This window comes from Equus caballus, chromosome 19, assembly GCF_041296265.1.
Source record: "Equus caballus isolate H_3958 breed thoroughbred chromosome 19, TB-T2T, whole genome shotgun sequence".
NCBI lineage: Eukaryota > Metazoa > Chordata > Mammalia > Perissodactyla > Equidae > Equus > Equus caballus.
Window position 1 is genome coordinate 61,073,686 of NC_091702.1, and position 14,538 is coordinate 61,088,223.

A 14,538-nucleotide genomic window follows, 5' to 3' on the forward strand; every position below is an offset into this window, starting at 1 on the left:
ATTATCAGAGGATAATGATTATTTTTCAGAGGATGGGGAGACTGTTGAAATTCTGTTCTTCTGAGAACACCTTTCTGAGGTACCAAAGTTTCCTTCTGAGAAACTCTCTTCCTGTGTTGAAAGCTGCAATTAAGAAGCAACTTGATGTCAAGGTTTTCCCTTTCGTCCCCTAGGATGTTTTCTACTTTCCTGGGAATTATTTCCAGAAGGCTCACACAGCCTACTCACCTGGACAACAAGTAGAACAGTTTCTCTCTTAGGCTTCTGTTTTGTGATTATTTTCTTCTAACTTTTTGTTTTCTTCCTGATTACCCAGTTCCTTGTTGACGTGTTTTGATGCAGTCCTATAGGAGAATGAAATAAACATTATCACATTGACACACACATATTTAACTTTTCTTTTTTTAATTTTAGAGTACACATTAATGTATCTTTGAAAAGCATGTGTGTTACATCTAATACAGGCAAACCACGAAGGTAAACAATTCCACATCTGTCAGGGTTCGCTGGTAACAGAACACCTTCCAATGAAATTACCTTGGTAGCGGGATTGCTTTAAACATATGCTAAGAGAAAAAGAAATTGATTATGTTGAATACAGACTCTGTATACTTAGTTGCATTGTGTTTTGGGCCGGGTTGTTTTTCTCTCCAGTTTCTAGGAAGCAATTATTATTGTTTGATAGCTACAATTTTCATTCTGGGCAAATACTTTCTGCAGAAATCTTCTGAGGGAGTTTTCTTAGGGCCTTTCCCTTTTGGCATTCCCTATGGTGCATCCAGCCTGAGCCAATGCCCTGTCTCTTTGCTATGGATTCTGTTGTATCGAATAAATCAAAGGCAAGATTAGAAGGAGAACCGCATTTATGAGAGAACATTGGCAGCCCAAGCTAAAGCAGCTCTAATGTGGTGGTTCTCGAATTGTTGCCCCAGACCAGCCACATCAGCACCCTGGCACTTAACAGAAGTGCAAATTCTGAGGTCCCACAACAGAACTGTGGAGACAGAGACCCTGCAGATGGGGCCTGCCAGCTATGACAAACAAGACCTCCTGCTGGTTCGGCTGCAGCTAACATTTGAGAGACACTGCCCCAGCGGCTGCCATGCTTACACATGACTAGGTTCAATCCTTTAAGAGCTGAAATCAGGTTTTCTTTTTTTTTTCCTTTTTCTCCCCAAAGCCGCCCGGTACATAGTTGTATATTCTTTGTTGTGGGTCCTTTTAGTTGTGGCATGTGGGATGCCGACTCAGCGTGGCTTGAAGAGCAGTGCCATGTCCGTGCCCAGGATTCGAACCAACGAAACACTGGGCAGCCTGCAGTGGAGCGCGCGAACTTAACCACTCGGCCACGGGGCCAGCCCCTGAAATCAGGTTTTCTTAAACACACAGCTCAATTCCTTGGTTTTACCACTCGGGAGAAATCACAACTGTATTTCCAAGAGTAAGCCATTTCCTTCTTTCTTTCCTGCTTTCCTACCTTCTTTCTTTCCCTCCCTCCCTTCTCCCCTGTTATAAGCACATCCAGGGGACCACAGTGCTTTGGTACTCCAAATTATTACTGCCATATAATTCCTAATAATACTTCTACTTTTAAGAAGTTATATAATGTCAAATGTTTCTCTTGGTTAAGGAAGCTGGGGTAGAAAACTCCATTGCTCCCTAAAAGTTATTCTGTGCTTTAAATAGAATTCCTTAACTCATTTGTGAAGAATCACAACTTTTCTAGAAAAAGTGTTGTAATGGTGTATGACATATGTCCAAATGAGATAAAGACACATGGCTCACTCAAACTGGGACATTCATCATGTTTAGCATGTGTTTAATTTAATTTGTGATTTAAAAGTTCTTAATTTAGCTTAAACTACAGCCTTCTAAATCCATTCATAAGGCAAGAGAGCAACTTCAAACTGTCAGCTAACTCAGTCCTATAATACGTGATAGCATTTTATAAGACAGACATATAAAACTGTAAATAAGACCATGTTGGAAATTTGAGTCTATGTTTTGAGTTATCTCATATCACATCAATATTTTCTATACTGTACTAAAATGATACATCATAGTGAATGACAACTTCTTTATCACATATATTTTCCAGGCAAATGGAAGAACAATGCAATGGGCTCTCTCTCCATATATGTAAGATATATATGCCATCTACTTTATATATCACATTATATATATCACAGATGACTTGAGATCTAATCTCTTTTGCTAATAAGTTACTTAATAACCAACAAAATCTTACTAAGCTCCACAGTTAAACGTGAGGGGTGGTGGATTAGGATGCTCCCTAAGGACATTTTTAAAAGCCTGAACTTTCTATAAATCTATGAATCCTTTTAAAAACTATTTTGTTGAAGAATAATATCCATACAAGATAACATATCAATCATAAGAGTACAATTCAATGACGTTTCAAAAACTGGAGGCATCAATGTCATCAGTACCCAGCCCAACAGACAGAACAGTTGCAGAGCCAGAAGTCCTTCATCGTGCTCCCTTCCAGTCACTCCCACCTCTCCAAAGGTTGCCACAATCCAGAAGAGTTTTACCTGTTCTTGTGATTTATATACAAATGTATTCATATGACATGTATTCATTTCTGTCTGTGTTTTACTTAAACTCAGTTATATTTGTGACATTCATATATAATGTTGCATGTAGTTGTAAGTTGTTTATTCTCATTGCTGTATAGCTTGTCACTGGGTGAATAAATCATGATTTATTTATCTATTTTACCTGTGATGGGCATTCTTGCTCTTTGTTCTTTCTGGGACTTCAATTATACATAAGTTAGATCTTTGGGTGTGTCCTCCAATGTCTTTTATGCTCTTATATGTCTTGTCTTATCTACTCTTTTCCCTGTCTGTGCTTCAATGTGGGTGTTTTCTAGTGATCTGTGTCCCAGTTTACTTCTCTTGTGTTCTTCTGTGGCCACTCTGCTTTTAAATTCACCCACAAAAGACTTATCTTTTAATATTATATTTTTCAGTTCTAAAATGTAAATTTGATTTAAAAATATTTTTAACAGTTTCAATTTTCTATTCCATTCATCTCCTTTAACCATCTTTTCTTCAATTTTCAGTATATTATTTATATTATTTTAATGTCCCTGTCTGTTAACTACAATAAATCATGCAGGGATCTGCTCGTCTCCTTTTTCTCTTGATCACTGATTGTACTTTCTTGACTCTTTGCCTCTATTCTTCATTATTTTGCATGACACCATGTATAAAAGAACCATAGAGACTTCACACAACGTTGCTTTCCATCAGATGAGGTCCTCCTCCCCTTTCCTTTGTTAGGTAGATAGGGTAAGTGGCTGATGACCCCACTTCAATCAGAGTTTGCCCTGGGTTGAGGCTCAGCTGCCGTTTTAGTAAGGCTCAGTCTACCTCTGGTTTGCCCCTTTTCCTAAGGCGTGGCCCTCTCAGGCTTCAGATTGAGATTCTTGCATGTCTCACTTTCTTCAGCCCTTAAACACAAAGAGATCCACCTCTGCCCTTTGGAGACTCTCCACCCAGATGTCCAGCTGTCTGTCCCACAATGTTTCAAGATGTGGCTAATATCTTTAGTCTCCTTTACTTGAGCATAACTCCTTGAGAATAAGGACCATGTTTTATTTATATTTTACCCACATTACATAATACACTGACTGAATAGTGCAGGCATCCAAAAGACATTTCTTCTACTGAATTGAACTAACTGACTTTATTACAGTTCATATCTATTTCCTTCTACTGTTCCTCATAATAATAGTGTTCACCAATATGGAGTCCACACATACACAGCTGCTTTTTCACAGATAGGTAAAATAGAGAGAAAGCTACACTGAAATGACAGAACTTGAGTGATGTCTTCCATCAGTCTTTTCAGATAAAACTGCACAAAATTATATGCATAAACATGTACCTTGATTATTCTAATAGCTCCTGACTATATATTCTAATATATAATAATCACTATAATTTCTATAAATCAGTAAGAGATTGTGGCAATCAAGGAAAGCCACACAATTCTCAAAGCCTCTTCTCTCCTCTTCGCTCTTTTATTCTCCTTGCCTTCTCTCTCCCCTCCAATTTTTCCTCCATTTCTTTTCTCTCTGCTTTTATTTCACTGTCTCTCTCTCTTCTTCTCTTTTTCTTTCAAACTAACTTCATTAATTACTATTCTTTGTCTCCAAAGTGAAAATTCCAACTTGTTTGGAACCACTAGAAATAGTGACAACAGTCAATGTTCTGTAGGCACCTTCTAAAAACCAAAATTAAAAATATAGAAAAGTAATAAATACATTTTGTAATTTTGATATTTTTCAATCTGTTTTGACATGTACGGAAAGAAAGAAGTTATATTAAGGCTGAGGACAAAATGATTTCACAACTTTGAAATAAAGCATGGACTATAAGAAGCTCTGGTACTAGTAATGATTTAAGAAATCTTATGTTTTGCTAATCCTTACATTTGTAACAACTATAAATTCTCAGGAAAAAATACACAATAAACTACTTGACTTACTTGAGAGTGAAAAAAAAGTAGAAACTGAAGGGAACTTGACTATTTTTACATAGCATTTCTTCTGAGGGCACTTCCCAGATGGGGAGGCAAAGGCTAACTAAAACCAAAGCTGGACATCAAGGCGGACCATCTCAGAAAGGGGAGAATCACAGGGTAGCGAGGACTCCAAATCTGTGTATGCTACAATATTCCTTGGATGATCCCTAAGCTGTGCATGTGTGGGAGAAATTTCACATAGACCAGGGGAAAGCAACAACTGGGAAGCTTAAAAACCTGACATAGATTTTAGCTACTGCCTACACAGGAAACAGTCTGGAGTTGAGCCTCACCAAGCCAGAAGTCCTTGGCAAACATATCAGTCTTGCTACTGAAATCCCAGAAAAGCTGAGTAAAGACTATGTGTTGAGACTCAGCATTCACTCTAAGACAGATGTGTCATATAAAATGTAAGAGTAAGCTTCACAAGATCAAGGAAATCAGCCAGTAATGTAATTATCTGCTAGAAAAATAATTCATATCCTTTAACAGAACCTAGAATTTCTACAACATATCACCCAAAAAACACTAGTATATAATAAAAAAGTGACCATACATGTGCAGAATAGAAAAATCTAACTACAAGTCTAAAGAATGTCCTTGGATTACGCAGACTTTGGAAATAGCAGGCAATAAATAAGTTATTACATCACATGTTCAATGACAAATAAAAATATTGTAACAATGAGAGAGCAGATAGAAATCTCAGTGCAAAAAATGTAAACAAAAATAATTCTACAGCTTAAAACTACAGTTTTGGAAATTAACCGTTCACTAAATTGTCTTATCATCAGATTGGAGGAGGCAGAAGAAAGCCTCAGTGAACTTAAGGACTAAAAATTATAAATTATACATTCTGAAAAATAGAGAGAAAAATGATCCAAAAAAATGCAGAACCTCAGTGACCTGTGGGACAATATTGTATTAAGCAGTGTAACGTATGTGTAATTGGAGTCCCAGCAGGAGAAGCAAAAGAGAATGGGGCAGAAAATCTATTTGAAGAAACAATGAAACATATTCCCAGATGTGTAGATGTCCATTAACTTGTAAATCCAAAATGGTCAGCAATCCCAAAGCAGGAACGATAAAAAGAAAAACACTCCTACAGACATCATAATCAAACTAATCAAAAGCAAATACAAAGAGAAGGACCCGAAAGTAGCCACAGAAAATTTGTTCTGAGGAACAATGAGATGAACACCAGCTGATGTCTCATAAGGAAAAAATGCATACCAGAGACAATCAAACATCTTTAAAATGCTGAAAGAAAAATCTCTCAACCCAGAATTTTATATCCAGTAAAAAAGACCATTTAATTGAAGGCAAAATAAAGACACATTAAACTGAATGAAAGAAAACTGAGAAAAATCCCCATTAGCAGACTTGTGCTAAAAGAAGTATTAAAAGAAGTTGTTTTGTTGAAGGAAATTACACTAGATGGAAACTCAGATATATGAGAAAGAATGAATACAAGTTGCATATATGTGGTAAAACATAAATGTTATTTAAAATTTTTTTGCAAAGACAACCAACTGTCCAGTGCTTTATACATAGCATTATATATGACCCTTGAAACATTATAATTTCATTCAACCTCCTCCATCCCTTTGCTATTATTGTCATATCCATTACAACGGCGCATATTATAAACCTCACACTACAATGATATGGAGGGGGTTAAATAAAATTATAATGTTTCAAGGTTTTTAGATTATTACATGAGTAGATTGTTATAAATTGAGTTCTTCTTGTAATCTCTAGAGCAATCAGAACTAAACAATACAAAGAAGTATAGTTAAAAAGACCAATACAGAAATTAAAATGTAATACTAAAACTTATTTGAGTAACTCAAAAGAAGGCAGTAAAAGGAACAGAGGACAAGTAGAAATCAAATAAGGAGATGGTGGTCTTAAATGTAACTATATCAGTAATTAAGTCAAATATGACTTGGCTAAATTCTCCCATTAAAAGGGGGAGATTGTTGGACTGCACTAAGAAAGGAAGCGAGACAACTAAGTGCTCTACGCCAGAGGTTGACATTTTTTCTGAAAGGTCCAGAGAGTAAATACTTAAGGCTTGCAGGACACATGGTTTTTGTTCCAACTCTTCAACTCTAGCACTGCAGTCTGAAACAACACGGACAATATGTAAAGAAACGGGCCTGGCTGTGCTGCCATAAAACCTTATTTACAAAGCTTGGCAACAGCCTGGGAGTCATGGTTTGATCAGCCCTGCTGTATATGAGGTGCACTTCAAATATAATGATACACATAACTGAAAATAAAAGGACAGAAAAAGATGTACATGTAGACAATAAGCATATGAAAGCAGTGTGGTTCTATTAATATCGGGTGAGGTAAAATTCAACATGAGTTACAGTGACAGTGCGAGACATTTCATAATTCTGATGGGCAGTACCTCAGAAGTCATAGCAATTGTAAGTGTGTGTATCTCATGAAAGCGTAAAGCAAAAAGTGGCAGAGCTAAAGGAGAAATAGACAAATACACACACGTTTATTTAGGGAATTTAACACCCTTTTCTCAGTAGCCGATAGAATAAACGTGCCAAAATTCAGGATGCATGATCATGATGAAGTAACCAGTAGTGGGCCGGCTCTAGTACTAACGTGTATGCTTATAACCCTCTGACATTTTATGTAAAGTGATTTCATATAATTTGAAAAAAATCTGTAAGGATAAGAAGATTTAAACAAACTATTATCTACCTTAACCTAACATACAGCCATAGAACTCTGAACCCATCAACCACCAAATAACCTTTTTTTCAAATGCTCATACAGCATTCAGCAGGATATACTGCCTGCCTGCATGCTAGGCCCAAAATAAATCTCAATGCATGTCAAAGGACTAAACGCCTACAGAGTAGGTTGTCTTAAAACAGAATTAAATGAGAAATGTTTGGAACTTAATACAGTCCTAGTTACAAGGCTCCAAAGAAGAAACAAGGGGAATTTAAAAATATTTTGGGGACTGGCCCAGTGGTGTAGTGGTTAAATTTGTGTGCTCTGCTCCAGCAGCCTGGGGTTCATGAGTTTGGATCCTGGGCACAGACATACACACCACTCATCAAGCCATGCTATGGTAGCATCCCACATACAAAAAATAGAGGAAGACTGGCACAGATGTTAGCTCAAGGACAATCTTCCTAAAGCAAAAAGAGGAAGATTGGCAACAGATGTTAGCTGAAGGCGAATCTTCCTCACCCCCGCCCCCCAAAAATTGAACTGAATGAATATGAAAATACAACATACCAAAGTTTGTGGAATGCTGCTAACACAGTACTGAGAGTAAAATTCAGACTTTAAATGCTTGCATTATAAAAGAAGAAAGGCTAACATCAATGACCTAAATTTTGGATTTACTTTATAAAGCCAAAGAAAGAAGAGCAAGTTTTTTCTTTTCTTTTTTTGAGGAAGATTAGTCCTGAGCTAACTACTGCCAGTCTTCCTCTTTTTTGCTGAGGAAGCCTGACCCTGAGCTAACATCCGTGCCCATCTTCCTCTATTTTTTTATATGTGGGATGTCTACCACAGCATGGCTTGCCAAACAGTGCCATGTCTGCACCTGGGATCCAAACCGGTGAACCCCAGGCCACCAAGAAGTGGAACGTGCAAACTTAACCGCTGCACCACTGGGCCAGCCCCTAGAAGAGCAAGTTAAACACTAACGAGAAGAAAACAATGGTAATGATAAGAGCAAAAATAATTAAAATTGAAAATAAGCAATAGAAATAAAAACAAAGCAAAAAGTTACTTATTTGAAATCATTAAGAAAATTGATAACTCCCTAAAAATACTGAGGGAGATAAAAGAACAAATACAAATTAACAATATTAGAAAACAAAGAAGTGTTATCACTACAGAACTCAGAGGCAAAAAAGGATAAGGGACTCTTATGAATAGCTTTTTCTTTTTGCAAAAATGTTAACAACTTAAATGAAATTGACACTTTCCTTGATGAACTTACCAAAATTTATTCAAGAAGAAACCTTATATCTATTAAAGAAATTAAAATTATAATTTTTGTTTTAAGGCAAATTCTCATAAAGAGAGCTCCAGGCCCAGGTGGTTTCATCATTGAATTATATCAAACATTTAAGGAAGTAACAAATTCTTTCAGTAAAAGAAGAGGATGGGACTCTTTCCAACCCATTTTATGAAGCCCACATTACTCTAGTACCAAAATTTGTGAGAAATATTATAAGAAAAGAAAATTCTGGATCAATATCCGTATGAATGTAGACAAAAAATTTTTAATAAAATGTTGGTAAATAGTATCCATCAATATATACAAATTATGATACATGATAATAGAGCGGAATTTATTCCAGGAATGCAAGGCTGGCTTAACATTCAATAATCCATCAATGTAATTTACCATTTTATCAGAATAAATAATATGAGGAAACAATATGATTATTTGTAGAAATAATATTGATGTAATGTAGATGTAGAAAGAGCATTTGAGAAAATTCAACAATGATTTGTGATAAAAACTCTTAGCAATCTAGGAATATTAAAAAAATTTCTTCAACCTGTTAAAGGACATTCTGTAGTAAGGAATTTGGCCTTGCCCAAAGAGAGGTCTGGCCCTTGTCTTCAGTTCTTGGGAGATAACCTCTAAAGAGTTAGAATTTTCTGAGTGATGTAAGTGGCAAGTTTCTTACTCATGGTGGGCCTCTTGGACCACATCTGATAGTTTATGCTGAGGAAATGTCTCAGGGTAGGGCCATCAGCACCCATTTGTCTTAGGGTAGGGGCAGGCCACACCTGAAAGAACAACCATATGATGTTGAGAGGGGGCTTTGGGCCATGTGCTATCAGCCTGACCTGTGGGGAAAGGAAGGGTCGGAGACTGAGTTCAACCATACGGACGATTAGTCAATCAATCATGCCTATGTAATGAAGTCCCAATAACAACTCCAGACACTAAAGCTCAGACAAACTTCTCAGACTGGCAATACTCCATGCTTTTGCCACACACTGATGCCAGAAGAGTAACATGTTCCTGAGGACAAAGGAAATGCCACATTTGAAACCCTCCTGGTCTCTGCCCTATACTTCTCTTCTCTTGGCCAATTTTAATGTATCCTTTACTTGTAATGAACATAACTATGAGTCTGATAAGTTTCAGTGAGTTCTGTGAGTATTTCAAGCAAATTATCAAAGCTGAGGGTGGTTTTGGGAAATCCCCACACTTAAGCTGGTATCAGAAGTGAGGGTGGTCTATGTGGACTCTTCCCTCCAGCTTCATATTTGGACCCCAACTCCTTGCAGCCGAGGACAGAACTCTTGGGCAGACTCTGCATCTGGAGGACTGTCCCCTTAGCGTTGCAGTTTGTCTAACTCTGGGTAGGCATATACGAATAATGTACAGCTAACATTACACATAATAACGCATGTTGAATAATTCCCTCTCTGACTGAGAACATGTAAAAATGTCTATTCTCAATGCTTCTATTCAATATTATTTTGGAGGTCTCTATGAGTGCAATAAAGCAAGAAAAATAAATTAAAAGAATACAGAATGGAAGCGAAGAAGTAAAATTACCTCATTTTGCAGAGGAAATGATTGTTCATGCAGAAATCTTAAGAAATGCACAAAACAACTAGTAGAACTAAGAAGCAAATTTAGGAAGATGGTTGTATACATTTCAACAACAATAAAAATTATATTTTCATATACTGCTATAAAAATCTGGAAAATAAAAATTACTAAATAATTGCATTTATAATAGATGCAAAATACACAAAAATAATTTAAAAATAAATTTATAAGATGTGTTAACTGTCTGCATCAAAAGTTATGAAATATTGTTAAGAAAAATGGAAAATATTTAAGTAAATGGAGAGCTTTATGATGTTCATGGATTGGAAGAATAAATATTTTTAAGATGTCAAATCTACCCAAATTTATCTATAAATTCAAAGCAACCATAATCCCACAAAGCTTTAAAAATTTTTTGGTAGAAATTGCCAAGTTGCTAAAATTTATATGGAAATGTAAAGAAATATGATTGCTAACTCAAGCAGAACACCAAAGTTGAAACACTTATTATTATTGTTATTATTATTATGACAAAAGAAAGTCTTTTAAACAAATTGTGCTGGAATGACTTCATAAATATATATATAATAAAAGCAAAACCCAAACAAACAAATAAACCACATTTATCTTTCACCACACACAAAATCTTATATTATATTCCTTATATCATATCCTTAAATGTAAAAGTTAAAACTAGAAGTTTTGTAGAAAAAGATATAAAAAATATCTTTGCCACTTCGGGATAAGTAAAGATTATGTAAAGTGGACAGAAAAAGCAGAAAAGCAGAAAAAGCACTAAATGTATAGAAAAAAATTGATAATTTATTCATCAAAATTAAAAACTTCTGCTTATCACAAGACACCATTAAGAAAAGAAAAAATCTAGTCACAAACTAGGACAAAATATTTACAATATATCTAGAATGAAGGACTTTTATGCAGAATATGTAAACAGCTCTTACAAATCAATCACAAAAGGCAAATACCAATAAAATCATAGGCAAAAGATCTGAATAGTCACTGCACAAAAGAAAATGACCAATAAATTCACAGAGCTGAAAATCATTAGGTCTCAAGTAAATGCAAGTTAAAACTAGAATTAGATACCATTTCACACCTCCTAGAATGGCTCAAATTAAACAGAAATGACAACATCAAATTTAGGCAAGGATGCAGATGAATGAAACTCTCGTACACTGCTAGTGGCAGTTGCAAATAGGACAACTGCTTTGGAAAGCTGTTTGGCGATTTCTCGTGAACAAATTTCTCCTATGACCTAGCTATTCCATTTCTAGGTATTTACCCAAGAGAATGAAAACATATGCTCACAAAAATGCTCATATAAGAATGTTGATTTTAGCCATATTGCTCATAATAGCCCAAACTGGAAACTATCCAAATGTCTATAAACAAGAGAATGGATTAAAGTAATGTAAAATATTCTAACAATGGAACACGACTCAGCAATTTAAAAAAATGAAATCACTAATACATATATCTCAGAAACATTATGTTAAATGAAAGAAGCCGGACACAAAAGAATACATTCTACATAATTCCATTTCTATGAGGTTCAGGAATAGGCAAACGTAATTTTTCATGATAACAATCACCGTGGTTGCCTAAGGAAGCAGGGATGATGGGGCTAGACAGGAGGGGGTCCAGGGGAACATTCTGGAGTGATGGGATGTTCTATATCGTGATTGAAGTAACGGTTACCAAGGTGTATGCATTTATCAAAACAGATTTAATTGTGCATTTAACATAAGCAAAATTTACCTTAATATAAAAACATTATACAGAGAAACGCTAAAGCAGGAAGCTTGTGGCCAGGGATTGAAAGAATCGGGCAAAGAGCGCAAGGTGAAACTGGAGACCATTTGCATTTCCCATTCTATTTACTTTCTAGGTGGATTTATTTGTCTAGGGCTGGAGAGTAGTTTCTGTGATTTCATCAAGTTGTGCCAAATAGAAGACGGAGGTATCTATCGAGAGGAAGGGAGTGACTAGACTTCCCTCCAGGGAAATTGTGGTACTCAGGGCAAACCACAGCATCTTTCAGCATATCCCTACAGGTAAATCAGGCTAAAAATCACTGCTCGCGGTTGGGAATTACAAAAAACGGCAACATGAAATATGTTTGGAGGATATGATTGTAGAATAAGAGTTGGGTAACTTCAAACTGATTATTTTTCTTATTTTAAAATTCACAAAGGAAAAAAATCAAGAAGAAATGGTAAATGAAAAGCAAAAATCTCCCTTCTTTTCTTAATCTCACCCTCCAGAATAAGAACTGTTGACACTCTTATAATGCCGTGATGGGTCAGGCACTGTTCTAAGTGCTGCATCGATATTAAATTATTTTAGCCTTAGGAGATCTCCATTTTATATTAAGACTAATAAACTTGCTTGTGGTCACACAGCTAGTAAGTAGCAAAGCCAGGATTCAAACTCCAGCAGTCTGGCTCCAGCATCCTTGCACCAAGTTACACAGTCATACAAATATGCTAAGTGTTAACCACTGTGAAATGTACTAAATAGAAATAAAAACAGTGTTACTGAGTGGGGAGGAGTATTCGTTGAGTACATGTGTATATAAGATTTACAGTTGGTTTCTGACTTACGATGGTTCCACTTAGGATTTTTTTACTTTACAATGGTGAGAAAGTGATAAGCTCTCATTAGAAACTGTACTGGGAATTTTCAATTTTCATCTTTTTAAAACTTTTTTTGTATAAAAGAAAGTTCTCATTAGCTTCTTGTAAGATGTGTTCAGAATGGACTTCTTTCCATTTAGCTAAATTATACCCACCATATAAAGCATGTAGGGACATGTTTTAAGACACTGCTTAAGAGATCTTCCTAACAAGCTACTGCTAGCTTCTCTCAGCACAGTCTTTTCCCCAGCTAGCGATATGCGGTACAATCCTTTCTCTTGATGCTGGACGGCAGCCACGAGTGCAGCTCCCAGGCAGCCCCACCATCACAAAGGTAAACGACTGATACACTTACAACCATTCTGTACCCATCCAACCTTTCTGTTTTCCACTTTCAGTACAGTATCCAATAAATTACATGAGATATTCAACACTTCACTACAAAATTGGCTTTGTATTAGATGACTTTGCCCAATTGTAGGTTAATGTAAGTGTTCTGAGCACGTTGAAGCTAGGCTAGGCTAAGCTGTGATGCTTGGTGGGTTAGGTGTATTAAATGCATTTTCAACTTACGATATTTTCAGTTTACAATGGGTTTACAAGGATTCAACCCCACTGTAAGTTGACGAAGATCTATATACAAATTTTGTTATAAATTTCTCCATTTTTTACAGACAGTCCACTCTCCCTAGCAGAGAAAAACGTTTAAAATTTATTCTGATTACTTTCAGCTCAGTTTTGAGACTGATGTGGTAAAAACCAATGCAATTTTATAGATGTGCCTTTTTTAATTTTGGAAAATTTCAGAGATTTGAAAGAATTACAGAGGTCAGAAAACCACCTACTATTGAAAGAGCACAAAAATGTATTTAAATCATTTTCTTTAGCAAAATATTTTTCAGTCAACTGATTTGAGGGACAAGATTAGGTATTTATAAAGAATGAGTGCTTGGGTTAAAACACAAATTATTATGGTTACTTGTCTTAAACTTTATTCATCATTCAACTTTTTTGAACTTTAAATATGAGAGAAGGGGGCTGGGTGGTTAAGTTAGTGCACTTTGTTTTGGCTGCTGGAGGTTTCGCCTGTTCTGACCCTGGGTGCCGACCTAGCACCACTCATCAAGCCATGCTGAGGCAGTGTCCCACATAGCACACCAGAAGGACCTACAGTAGGATATACAACTATTTATTGGGGGGCTTTGAGGAGGAGGAGAAGAAGAAGAAGAAGAAGACGAAGAAAAAGATTGGCAATAGATGTTAGCTCAGGGCCAATCTTAAAACAAGGTAATAAATAAATAAATATGAGAGAAAATTGAAATCACGGAATCACAATAAATTAACATTGGGAGAAGCCCTGGAGGTGACCCTCTAGTCTAATCTGTGAGGCAGAGAGGAGTCTTGGCCTTGGGGTCAGTGGGCCTGGGTTCTTATCCTCGTGTATCTAGTCTGAGCTGCAAGTCCTTGGACAAGTTCCTCCTCTGAAGCATGCTGAACAACAGGATCTACTCTGAGGGCTGGTGTGAGGATAATTGCGAGAGTATTTGTGAAAGCCCCCAGCAGGGGACAGGACTCACTAAACTGAAGGTGAGCTGCACCAAGCCCATAGAGATACCGAATCGAGGCAGGGAGTTCAAACCTACGTCTTGACCCCTCATTTTGTGTTAATTCCATAAGCGCAGTGTTTATTCAGGGTTCAAGTTGCTTTTAAATAACTTTTTAGAAGATTTTTCAACTTTTTTGTGAGATTTTCCCCAA

At 36.4% G+C, this 14,538-nt stretch overlaps 1 protein-coding gene across 7 annotated transcripts in view; it reads right to left on the reverse strand.

Annotated features, from left to right (window-relative positions):
* Positions 1–14,538, reverse strand: part of ALCAM (activated leukocyte cell adhesion molecule) — a 186,181-nt gene that overhangs the window by 3,510 nt on the left and 168,133 nt on the right. For all 7 annotated transcript variants that reach the window (XM_001503380.7, XM_005602026.4, XM_070242893.1 and 4 more), the window contains one exon: positions 229–344. In XM_001503380.7, the coding sequence (XP_001503430.1) occupies positions 257–344 (88 nt within the window). In that variant the 3' untranslated portion in view covers positions 229–256. The remainder of the gene's footprint in view (positions 1–228; positions 345–14,538) is intronic.